This window comes from Leptopilina boulardi, unplaced genomic scaffold (assembly GCF_019393585.1).
Source record: "Leptopilina boulardi isolate dan_hultmark-lab unplaced genomic scaffold, ZJU_Lbou_2.1 LbouV2_373, whole genome shotgun sequence".
NCBI classification, from domain to species: Eukaryota; Metazoa; Arthropoda; class Insecta; order Hymenoptera; family Figitidae; genus Leptopilina; species Leptopilina boulardi.
This window is the reverse complement of record NW_026137944.1, coordinates 877,470-891,269: the sequence shown is the minus strand read 5'-3', so window position 1 is coordinate 891,269 and position 13,800 is coordinate 877,470. Positions and strand designations below refer to the sequence as shown.

General features: G+C 33.1%; 2 protein-coding genes across 2 annotated transcripts; both read right to left on the bottom strand.

Moving 5' to 3' along the window:
- Positions 1-731: 731 nt before the first annotated feature.
- On the bottom strand, positions 732-1,409 carry LOC127287845 (uncharacterized). Its single transcript, XM_051314967.1, has one exon. The coding sequence runs from the start codon at positions 1,407-1,409 to the stop codon at positions 732-734; it is 678 nt and encodes a 225-aa protein (XP_051170924.1).
- LOC127287844 (uncharacterized) lies at positions 1,409-2,251 on the bottom strand. The gene has a single exon (XM_051314966.1). It carries the CDS (start codon positions 2,249-2,251, stop codon positions 1,409-1,411), a length of 843 nt encoding a protein of 280 aa, XP_051170923.1.
- Between the last annotated feature and the right edge of the window lie 11,549 nt (positions 2,252-13,800).

Here is a 13,800-nt window from a genome sequence, read left to right as displayed (position 1 = left end):
GGATCAGGATGAGCGAGCATAGTAGCCTCAGCGAGGCTTTCCTTGCTTGCTTCAAAAGCCTCGACGGAGTCTGGTGTCCAAAGAACGGGAGCTTTTCCTTTTGTGTTCCCTAGTAGCAAGTCGTTGAGCGGTGCCTGGACCTTGGCAGCACCAGGTAGGAAACGCCTGTAAAAATTGAGCATCCCCAGGAACTGGCGCAGCTGCTTGACTGTTTCCGGGCGTGGAAAGGCACGAATAGCCTCAACTTTGTCAGGTAATGGTTTGGTACCTGCAGCAGAAACTAGGTAGCCGAGAAATTTGACCTCTGATTGGCCAAACACACACTTGGCTGGATTGACAACTACCCCATACTTCCTGAGTCTGTCGAAGATGAGTTCCAGGTGCTTCAGATGTTCCTCGGGTGTCGCAGATGCGATGAGGATGTCGTCAATGTAGACGTAACAGAAATCCAATCCTTGGAGCACTTCATCCATGAAGCGTTGAAACGTCTGCGCAGCATTTCGTAACCCAAAGGTCATGAATTTGAATTCGAAGAGTCCGAAGGGCGTGGTGATTGCGGTCTTCGGAACATCTTCCTCAGCGACTGGAATCTGGTTAAAGGCTCGAACAAGGTCAACTGTTGAAAATATGTTTTTACCTTGAAGAGCGTGCGAGAAATCCTGTATGTGCCTCATCGGATACCTATCAGGGTAGGTCCTCGCGTTGACGGCACGATAGTCGCCACATGGCCTTCATTCGTCCCCCTTCTTCGGGACCATGTGCAGCGGTGATGACCAGGAGGCCTTGGATGGTTGAGCGATCCCCAGCTTGACAAGCGTTGCAAAATCAGTTTTTGCGATCTTTAATTTGTCAGGTGCAAGTCGTCGTGGTTTTTGCGCGACTGGTGGTCCGGGCGTTGTCAGGATGTGATGTCTCGTAGAGTGCTGAACCGTTCTTGCAGCTCCATCTGGACGTGTTATCTCAGGATATCGTTGAAGGAGCTCGTGATATCGTGATGTCCCGGTGATGGTTTTGACACAGGGGACTGTACACTCAACTACTTCACCCTGGGAGGTAAGATGAGTTGCTTGGTCCAGGAGCCGTTGCTTCTGAAGGTCCACCAGGAGTCCATAGTGAGCCAGGAAGTCTGCACCGATGATAGGCTTCTCCACGTCGGCGATGACGAATCTCCACGTGAACTGACGGCGCAAACCTAAACTAAGGTTCAAAATTTGCGTTCCGTAAGTGGGGATGACGGTTCCATTGGCCGCGAAAAGTTCATAACTCGACTTTGCGCGTTGTTGAGGGAGTTGTATTCGCGGAAACACACATAGATCCGCACCTGTGTCAATGAGGAACCTGATTTTTGACGAGTCGTCTGTCACGAAAAGTCGGCGCGATTTTCCGGGAGAGATGTCGTCGGCCGACATTAACGACTTCCCGCATCGTTTCCCGCACTAGAAAAATTGCACGGCTTATCACATTTTTGCGCGTCATTGCCGAACTTCCAGTGGTACCAACACATGCCGCTGGATTGATGGTGGCGCCCCCTGGAATGCGAACGAGATTTAAATCGCGATTTGGACCGTGAGCGATCGCGACCACGCGACACTTGATTTACTTCCAGGGAAGCGAACTTCTGAAGCACAAGTGCAAGAGTTTGTTCTAGGCTGGCAAACCGGGCCTCGAATGACGTTCCAGCGGTGGAACTTGATTGCACTGCACTCGACATACCCGTGTGCGTTTCCGCGACGTTGCACAAACTTCCGTACGCGTCCGCGACGGAGTCCGCGATGTCGGCGCGTTTGTCCAGGTGAAGATCCTTGTGTGCTGCTAGCATGGCTTGCATGTGCTTCGGTAAACGTCCAAGCCACAGAGTCTGGAGCACATCCTCTGGAAAATTTGGTCCAGCCAGATTGCGGAGATGTCTTAGGAACTGCGTTGGCTTCCTGTCACCGAGCGGTTCGTTCTCCAGGAGGCGGCGCGTATTTTGCTCCTGAGAAGCGCCCATTCGCTTTATGAGCTCTGTTTTGAGCAGCTCAAATGTTCTCTCAGCTTTTGGTTTTAAGAGAACATCACGAATTTCCACTGTGTAACGCGGATCAAGAGCACTCAACGCGTGACCGAACTTTGTCGCGTCTTGCGTAATTCCCGCCGAATCAAAGCTGCTTTCTAATAGCAAAAACCAAAACTCAGAATCCGCGGGCAAGAAGGCTGGCATTTTAAACGCGACTCTACTGACGGAATCGTTGTTTTCAGTATTACCCGTCATTTTGATTCTTTTTTTTTTAACTTAGATAAATATTGTGACAAAAAAAAACCAAAGAAAAACTTTTAACACTGCACAAACTATTGTCACCAACAAGTCACTCTGTTGTCACTTATATTTTGTCAATATTGCCCCAGTGTTGGCACAGCGTCGGCACAACGTCGGCACTATGTAGTTGCGTGGTTGTCACAAGTTTGTTACGACGTTGACACTGTGTATTGACACTGTATAATGACAGTGTATATTGACAGTGTCAATTGGTAATGTCAATTGGTAGCGTTTGTTTTGACAGTGTGTATTGACACTGTAAATTATCACTGTATATTTTCACTGTATATTGTCACTGTATATTATCACTATTTTTAATAACAATTTGTCACTATATACTGTTTTTCACTTTTTAAACTTCCCACGATTAATATTTCGCGATCACGTCGGGGTCACCAATTTGTGGGATAGGTTAAAGGAATTGAAATTATACACGAAATATAAATAAGGTACAACAATATATTTAACAGTTTATTATAAAAGATGTAGGTTATTAAACAAGTTAAATTTAACTTTGGATTTTTTAACGAGTGAAATGTTCGGATAAATTGTGCGAATGACGAAGGGCACTACGTGGTGGACAAATTCGAACTGAGTGTCTTGTACATAAGGTACACCCTTCTTATAGTCTAAAACTCATTAAAAATCAATTAAAAGTAAATGAGAAATAAGACATCTCATTTACTTACTTTGCAATACTAGAGCGACACATTTAAAAACCTATTAAGTAGTCTAGTCTACTAGACTACAATTGCGAAGCATTGGATTCTACCCTAAATAATGAATTGTTAAAAATACATTAAAATGTGATTGACAATTTGTGTAGTGTGTAAATGTTGTATGAGAATGTTACATATAATATCAAATTTAAAAATACAATTTTTAAATACAAATATTGCGCTACCGCTACAAACGTAATTCTAATTTTACCTGTAAAAAATACAATTGAAGTGACGAATTCTATTTGCCGATTCCAAATAATTTATTTATTTATTTATTTAGTTAACGGGACAAGCCCTTTCGTACATAGGTACTCTTAAAACTAAGTATAATTTCAATTTATTAATATTAAGCTAATTAATTTATAGCTAGGTAGGAACATTATTAATATGATTCAATATTAATCTACGCAATAATAAGGTGAATCTGGAATACCTGTCATCAAAAAAATCAATATCATTTGCAACTAAATTTGCCTCTCTACTAAGCCTATTATTCAAAGCATTATTACCATAATTAGTTCTGTGATAAGTAACAGAAAAAAGAGAATTATATCTCCTCGACCTTCCAGGAACTGACAAATTAACCATTGAAAGTAGAGTAGGACAACTAATCATACCATTTACAAGTCTATAAAGAAAAATCAAGTCAGCATAAAGAAAACGCGAAGAGATCATAGGCATGTTAAGTATTGAACGCAAGTTATCATAGTCATGTGAATGAGCATCATATGGTATAGCAAGCTGTCTTGCTGCAAATCTGAGAAATCTGTTTTGAATACGTTCAAGTCTAATAATATTATATACATAAATTGGTGACCAGATAACTACAGCATATTCAACTATCGTTCTAACAAGCGTCAAGTATAACACTCTCAATGTCGCAGAATTATAGAAAACCGACGCATTTCTCATGACGAACCCCAGAGATCTTAAAGCTCTTGAGATCACTTCTGATATATGTTCATTATACGAGAGATCACTACACAATAGTACTCCCAAATCTCTTACTTTTGTTACTCTGATCAATTCTTCACCAGCAAGAGTATAGTGATATATTAACATACTTCTCTTTGAGAATGATATTATATTGCTCTTCTTAATATTAATAGTCATAAGATTACGGTCACACCAATCAGACAGGCGATTCAAATCAGACTGAAGATCCGAAGAATCCTGACATGGTTGGGAAGGACCTATAATCCTATAACATTTGAGATCATCTGCATACAATAGAAATAATGAGTGAACAAAAACAGAATTTATGTCATTCATAAATAAAACAAAGAGAAGTGGGCCAAGATTAGATCCCTGAGGCACGCCTGAGGTTGCAAAAAAAGGATCAGAATAATCATGTTTTACTTTAACTACTTGACACCTGTCAGAAAGATAGCTTCCTAGAAAAGAAACAAAGCTCTCACACACTCCCATGGCAACAAGCTTCCTCAATAATAATTTATGATCAACTTTGTCAAACGCCTTAGATAAATCAGCATAGACAACATCAATCTGTTTACCAATCTCTAGGTTGACAGTCAAAAAGTTAGTAAAAACTCCAAGGTTTGTTACCGTAGAGCGACCCCTCACAAACCCATGCTGCTCTTCAATAATAGTACTGGATACAGAAACATATAGAATATCAAAAATCAAACTTTCAAAAATTTTTGAAAAAATATTTCAAATCGTAATTGGTCTGTAATTAACAATATTATTTTTATTATCAGACTTGTAAACGGGAACAACAATACCCCTTTTCCATTCAGTCGGAAAGGAGGAAGAGTTTAATGATTTATTGTAAATAATAAACAAAGGTTCAATAAGCGAATAACCACTTGCTTTAATTAGAGAACCAGGAATTTTGTCAGGTCCTGGACCTTTATTTACATCAATATTCTTTATCTTATTAAAAATATCATTTCTAGAAATATACATATTTTGAAGATTAACTTCAAAATTATAATTAAAAGATTCATTGGAGATCTGAGGATTTGATATTGTATAAACCGATTTAAAATGTTTTGCAAAAAGATTAGAAACAGCCAATGGCGTATCTCCATTATCATCTCCAAGAAACATATGATCAGGTATAAAATTTTCACATCTAGATGAATTAACGTAATTCCAGAACACCTTAGGATTAACAGTAATAGAATTTTCAGTATTAATCACAAAATCATTATAACAAATTCTTGATAATTTTTTGCATTCGGATCTCAAATTTGAAAAGTTTAAATAATTGATGTCATTTTTGTTTTTTACATAATTTAAATGCGCAATTTTTTTTTCGAGAACTAATCTTTTTAACTCCCTAGTGTACCATGGCGGAAAATGTGAGGTCCTTAAAAATTTTAAAGGCACATAAATATTGAAAATTTCATATAAATAATTATAAAAATTGCTAACAGACTCATCAACATTTTCAGCGTCAAGTAACTCACTCCAATTAGTAGCATTCAACGTTGAGACAATACCAGCAATATTTGCATTTTTAAAATCATACACAAGGTTTCCCGATGACGATTCAGGATGAGCGGCAGTAATTAATTGATCAAACAAAATATCCACCAAAAGTGGTGGATGATAACTATCAATAGGTAATATCGAATCATGAATCAAATTAACATAAAAAAAATCTGTATTAACAAAAACCAAGTCAATTCAAGCCTGTATAATCAATCATGTCAAAAAACAAAGCCGCAATCGAAAATTGATGGTAAGGGAGATCAAAATTAATATCACAAAGAGGAATATCACCCCCAACATTCCAGTTAATAAAAGGCACATTAAAATCACCAAGTATGCATAATATAGAATTAATATTGTGTTCGTAAATATTTTCAATTAGTTTACACACTTCAGAAAAAACAGATTGCGATGAGTTAGGGGGGATATAAAAACAACCAATAAATATTAATTTGTCACGCACTTTAAATTTAACAAATAAGTATTCAACAATTGAAGATTGAGAAACAAGTAAAGAACTTTTCAAATTATTCTTAACTGCCAACAAAACTCCACCACCCCTCGACTTCTCACTCGTAACACTACTCCTGTCAAAACGAAAAACGTCATAATTAATGAAGCCAAGCTCTTTTGAATAAATATTTTTATGTAGCCATGTTTCTGTAAGAGCAAAAGCACTATAAGAAAACATAGAGACACACTGTCTCAGTTCATGTAGTTTAGTACGCACACCTCTGACGTTTTGGTAGTAAACCTGTAGAAGAGGAGAAGAACGAGAAGAGGGGAAAACACAATAAGCATTGGGAGGGGTCACTTCTCCTTGCTGTCTCCTATCTGGATAGTCAGCGTGGCTGTTCGACGACGGGGAGGGATCTGAATTATAGTGGGGACACCACGACGGAACACCATTGAAATATTCATTTCTCCCTCTGCTCGCCGAGCTTCCAGCTGTGCCTTTACAGCCTTTATCTCCTCCCTCTGCATCACGGTCTTGTCTTGTGTCATCCACAGATTTGATAAAGTCTTTGAATGTACTTTGTCCTGCTTGGCAGCGGCAAATGTTTTCAGGATTGCTCGTGCCCTCACCTCCGTCACACACACCAATTTCACTGGGCGTGGTCTTCGAGAAACCTGCGTAAGAGAGCCAATTCTAAACGCCTTTACATTATGTAGGTCCGTGGCGGGAGTAAATGGTTTTAACATATTAACAACCAGATCACTAACATCGTTAGTAACCGAAATAGAACCAGAAGCAGCTGTAGTGGAGGATGTTTCTGGTAAATTAAATAAAACTAAATTTTTTTTCTTCTCCTCTCTATCAGCCATTTCATTTATGCAATGACTGGTTGAGGTTGTCAAATCAAAATCAGTATTCACACCAACCACAGGAGCATCAAGTTTCTCCTCCACAACAGCAATACGCTCTGACAAATTAGCAATCCTACCTTCTACTTTTGACAGCCTAGTCAACGCTTCATCAATTCTGCCACTCATCTCAGCAAAGTTCGACGACATAGTATTATAGTTGTTATTCAGTGATCTATAATTGCTATTGAGTGATGCATGATTATTATTAACAACAATAGTCAGATCACGAATATCTCTTAAAATGCCTTCAGAATTAGATGTTGATTGTGATGATTCTGCTGAAGGGGACAATGACCTTTGTCCACAACACTTTGAAAAGGCACCATTAGATAACACAGATAACTGTGCTGTACAACCAGGATGGTAAGGCAGATTACATCCTTTACACAAAATTGGAGGAACACGTGTGATGTCCTTATTGCATTTTGTACATTTATCAACACAATCACTCATAGTGCATATAAATTGAAGAAGAAAAAAAAATAAAGTAAAACAATCAAATATCAATATAAGCACTATACACGATGATAAAAGAAACAGAAATTGTTCAAGAAATGTTTCAACCAATTGAGGTTAGAAAACTAAATACTGAATTAGCAGATCAAAAAACGCCTATATCAAAGTCAAAAAACAGTTCAATAACAAAACAAGATAAACACTACAATTCGTCAAACTCCGCAGAACTCCATCAATAATTAATAATAATGAAAAACAACAAAAAATTGGTTAGACACGCACGATCGAATGTATCTATTTCGCCACCTAGCGGCAATAATAATAATAATTAATTCTCTGAAGAAGTCTTTTCATAAAAATATTATCCATTGATATCCTCGAGCAACATTTTTCTAAAAGAATTATTTTCTTCATTGAGTGCTGAATAATTTTTCCATTGAGTTGTCATCAACTGCAGTCTAACAATTAAAGTTTCTAGATTTGTTAAATATTCATGTAGCAACTTGATACTGAACAAAAATTTGTTCGTTGTACAAGGCATACTAGAATAAAAATCTATTTTTGAAACCAATTATTAGTTTTTCTTTATATGTTGTTCACATTTTGTATTGTTCTAGAGGTTTAGTCAGGAAATTGAAGTAGAAGAATGTTTAGAGTGCGAAAGATGAAACCTATAAGATAATTTAATTCTTTAATAAAATAACGTTGATATGATAAAATTTACATACTTATAAAAAAGTAAATTATTCTTGATTTACAAAGTGCTTTATTGATAGTTCTACTTAAAAAATTTTAAAAGACAGCTCAGTGGGCATAAAATCATGTTCGTTCCAAAAATGTTGTTAAAACGTTTCGTGTCAGCTGCACAATGTTTCAGAACATTATTTGAACATTCTTGTTTCTAAAATTTTATAAAACATTATTTGAAACGTTTTAAAAAGGTTCTTTAATCGTTTTTAAAACCAACATGGTTTTTTTCCCACTGGGAAGATACATTTAATTAGTAATTATCAGACTAATAAATCCAATGCGTAAAAACTAAAATTAACAAATAATTTCAATCTTATTCTAATTTTACCTGTAAAATATTTATATGATGTGACGAATTTTAGTTGCCGATTCCAATAATTATTTCTTTAAAGAGGTCCCTCCATCCAAGTATTATCCATTGATAGTCTCGAGCAAGTAATATCAGTTTAATGATATGAAAATAGTTCTGCACTGAAAAAAGCTTGTTAGAATATTTTTGATAATATAATATTAAAAATGTTTGTAATGCTAAATTTGATGATATATGACTATAGTGAGATAAAATCTTATACCTGTTTACTAGTTATTGGCGGACATTTATTTTTCTTCTTGATAACGCCGATTTCCTTGCAGCATGGTATGGATTGAATTGTTCATTTCTAGTATGGGAAATTCAAAAATAAGAAAATTATTTACATTTAAGCCGCTATAAAGTTTTACCACACATAAAATTATAACGCCCATTAAATTAGCATGGTGGTCAGAATTTTATGGGCGATTATATTTTCCAGTTGATAATTTGGTGAATATTTTAAATGTAACTCAACAAATTTTTATCATTTGCAATTTAGTTTTAATAAATTGTAATTTACCTGAAAAAGTCAAAATTAATTAGTATTTTCCATTAAGGTCTTCAATATCTTCAAAATTTTTTACATCTAACTATTTTCCTTTAATCTTCCCCTCACAAAGTGATGAATGATTTTTCGATTGAGTTGTCATCAATTGTAGGCTAACAATTAAAGTTTCTAGATTTGTTAAATATTCATGTAGCAACTTGTTCATGTAGCATACAAGAATGAAAATCTATTTTTGAAACCAATTATTAGTTTTCTTTTAATGTTGTTTCTAGCTTTACACTGGCACAGTTGTAGACAGGACATGAAGTGGAATGATTTGTAGACTCTAAATAGCTAATTTTATAGTAATACCATGATATTATTTTGAGCAGGTGATATAATTTTTATGTTTCCTTAGAGTAATCATATTTTTTAATAAATTTAGTGTCTACTAAAACTTTACGAAAGAAGAAAAAATTATTTTTGAGAGATACTATCAATCGTTTCTTGTTTTGTAAATCACTATATTTTAGTTATGAAAATCAGTTGGAAATATTTTTGTTCTTTTTAGGCTATTAGTTTTTGTGTTTTCAAAATATGGCAAGAGTCCCAATTACTAATGCACTTAAGAGTTTTACATATTTAGAAAGTATTTTAAAATTTGACATAAAAAATATGGTTTTTCTTTTCATTTTTGTTTGTATGTATCAAACAGTAACATAAAAAATTTGTCATTTTTGCGTAATAAGAAAATAATTTTAAAATTGATAGAAAATATATTATTACATGTGACCGAATTGCCGAGTACTAAAAGTCACTGTGTCCCAATTCACAAGTCTCAAATACCTTCATGTCAGAATTAAAATGATAAACACCTAACCAAGAACACTCTATACTTACTCAACCAATTTTAAGATTCCTTATGAAGAAGAAAAATTGTTGTCTAATAAAGTCAGTATTTTTGATTTTGTAAATTTAATTTTTAAATTTTGTTAAATTAAATCATTTTTGGCTAATTTATTAATTGTTTGTTTATAACCACAAATTGTATACTGAAATGACATATTAACATCTCGTTGCAAAACAAAACACGAAAAGTCGATGTTTTGAAGAAAAGTCATGTTATTTTTCGAGGCTTGATCGAGTTAATGTCGACAAATAATTCTATATTGTATCAGAAATATTAAATTACTTATTTCATATCATAATTATTTTGAATAATTGTTTTCTTTTAATTTTTTAACTTTCCACGAAAAAGGTTAAATTATCAAGTATAATAAATTCTGTTTATATCCAATTTCTATATTATATTCTTTTTTTAGGCTAATATTTTATAAAAGTGAAGTCCAATCAATTCCTTTTTCATATTTTTATAATTTTAGATTTTTTTCAAATTTGCATAAACAATGTAGAAAGTTCAATTTCTGTTTATTCCGTTTTAAAATTTTATAATTCATTAATTACTTCAAAGTTGCCGAGAGTCTATGGTAGATCTTTTCAAATTTAATATTTATAGTGTAGTTTATGGGTCATTTATAAACTGTTACTAATTTTTCAATATTTTAAATGCCCCCCTCCCCTTCGTTGACAACCGTAAACTTTCTGTTGAGAATTCAATTTAATGCAATTAATGGTTAATTCAGTGAAAAATGCACATTTTCAAGAATTTATTTGTCTATTCAGAGAGAATAGATTTGTTTTATCCATTTCCATTTAACAGTGTAACATTTGAACAATATTTTTAAAAATTTTCCTGCAAGATATTGAGAATTTAACGAGTGAATGTGTATCTCTTCAGCGGCCACCAAAAAAGGTAGTTTTGAGCAGTACACTATAACTCGTTTCAGAATTATCCGAAACAAAAAAATGAAAATATTTTCATTTTTTTAAAAATATTATAAAAATAATATTTTTATTGAAGATTTAAATATTGAGGATGGTTGTGGGCAGTAAAATAAAGTGAAACGAAAATTAAAGGAAATACATATATTCAAAAGGAAGTATAATGCAATGAAAATTGAAATAAATTAAAATAATGCTCTAAGGTTATGTCCTCACTTATGGTGTAGCCCTATAAAATTTTATTACATATTAAACATAATTTCTAATTTTTAACCAATTTGCCCTGTATAAATTAAAATAGTATAAGTCACATATAGTTTTTTCAAAATTATACACCTTTAGAAGGTTTTTGGAAGTAAAAAAAGAATGTTTCGATTGTTTTAATCTAAAATGAATTTTTTGAAGTAAACCTAATGAAGTAAATTATTATTGTAGATAATTGAGAATTATATTTTAATGGTTTTTTTCGAATTGAATTTTCTCGTTTTGTGTAGTTTAAAAAAGAGAATCAAATGCTTCTAATAATTCAAAATTAATTTTCATGGACTTAAAATACCTTATATAATCCAGAACGAATTAATGATTTTTAGTTTTCCATCTTTGTTTTATTGAGCCTCTAAAAATCATGTACATGTATATATTGACAGGTGTTGATTCTCAGAAGCAATTTTCTTCTCAAGATTTTTCTTCCTCACAAACTGCTGAACGATGTGCTTCATTAATTTATCTTCAATTACACATTGCAATTGAGATTAGAGCTAACATGAAAAAATTTTAATAAATGAAGGTTGATAAGTTAATTCTTAAATGTATCATAAGTCAACAATTATTTACCTCTAATATAAATGAGCAGCATTTAATATTTTATAATTAAGTAGTAACAAAAAAATTGTAAACAATATTGAGCATTACAAACTTACCAATATTATAATTTTCTATTACACCAAAATTTAATAAATTTGAAATAATTTTACATTTAACTCTCATAATTTAAATATTCAAGTTTTTTACATTCCATATGAAGAATAATATTATTGTTTTGAAATTTGAATAAAAAAATTTTGCCAAAAAACAATTTTGTTTAAATCAAACGATCAATTTTGTTTATAAACCTAAACTTTTGCATATTTAAAATTAAGTTTCTTTAATATAAGTGATTATTTATTTTATTTTAATAAACATTTTGATCATTTTAATTAATTTTCTGTTTGAAAAAAGAATTTTGTTACTAAGGAAAACTTTTAATTGAACCAAATAAATATTTGGATATCTTTTTAGTAATGCATTTTTGGTTAATTAAAACAAAATTTGACTGTTTTAAGTAAACTTTTTTTGGAGTCTTCATTACCTTTTCTCGATAAAATTAATTGTCTTTCTTCTTTTTTAACGTCACTTAAATGAATGCTACAAATGCTGTACAAAAACAATTTTGTTAACAAGATATATTTTAGCCACTTATATTTCCGAAACCGGTGTAATGTATTCCACTATTATATTGGTAACTATTGTTTGGATAATTGTCAACTCTCTCAATATGTAATTAATTTTAATAAATTAAAACAAATTGTTTGATACATGTTTTAAAATATTATTATTAATCTACATTTTATTAATTGCAGTACTGTATTCATGCTTTGAAATGTCTACCACTTTACTAAGTAAATGCACGGCAGGCATGAGAAACAATAGATCAACGCCAGGGTTCGCAAGTAATATACGTTAGTATATAAAGGAGATTCTACAATTTTCTTTACATTGACTTGGTGTCGACCATAGATGGGTAAAAGTGCTTTTCTAGAGGTTTTCTACGTATAATACATATATAACTAATATAATTTAAATTTTATCAAAGCATCGATAATTAATTTTTGACAATATCAGAACTTTTAAAAATTGGAAATTCGAAACAAGCACATTTAGGATTATTTTTTAAAATTAGCCTTAAGGGTATGTGGGCGAAGGACGTTTTTTGTAGTTTGAAACTTTCTCTGAAATAAAAAATGATTTCGGGTTAAAATTTTGGAAAAATCATTTAGTTTGGTACAAGAAATCTCGCTATACTTCTCATTTACTATAACTTAACGCGAAAATAATAAAAATAAAGCAATAAATAGTAAAATAATGTATTATATCGTAGTTCATTTAGCGGCCACTCGCTCGAATTGGCGCTGTTTACTGGAGCACTGACACACTCAAGTAACGTCTGTGTATGCGCCGCCATGTTTGTTTTAATTTTCGTTTAAAAATGTCACTTTTTAAACATTATTTTTTAATAATGAAACTCAATGTTACGAACCAAAGAAATTATTAGTTTATAGAAATAAATTACCTTAAAAATAATTTATTAAAAGAAACTGGGGGCTTTTGAGATAGTCCAAATTTCAAGAGTTCTCGGAGGTCCAAACTGCCTTAAATCCAATTTGGATTTAAGTTTATATTCATGGGTTCGTTTTCGCTAAAATGCTGATATTTTCTAGATTGAATTAGAAAATATACCGCGACTTCTTTTATTAAATTGTCATGGATAGAATAGAGGGAAAGAATTAATTAGCAAAGAATTAGGAAAAGAATCACAAATTTTATTTATCAAAAGAAATTAGCAAGACATAAAAAGAAATAATCAAATTTAACAAATGTAATTGAATTTTAGTTTGGAACGATACGTTGAGTACTTACCGTTCCATGTTCCTTATTCTACCGTCGAATAGTCGAGAGTTGACAAACACTTTCCGACGGGCAAAACATTCAATAAAATAAAAATAAAATAAAAACTATTATAATTTTGTGTCCTCTCACACTCACTCAGGTGGCGCATTAGCGGTTTGCCGTTTGTCGTTTTCGCGTTAACTAGACAGGGACAGACAAATCCACCCTCTTACACTAGTTTGTTGACCGTCAATTACAAAGGCAGGCGCGGGTCCTACACGTACCCGGCTGGTCTCGCGACAAAGATAAGGAAGGCGACGTTCCCTTAAAACTTCTCCCCGAATTGATTTCAACCGGCCTCCGTGGACTTCGGAGTAAGTTGGATTTTATTTTACGTCCGGCCACAGTAATTGTATAAGCA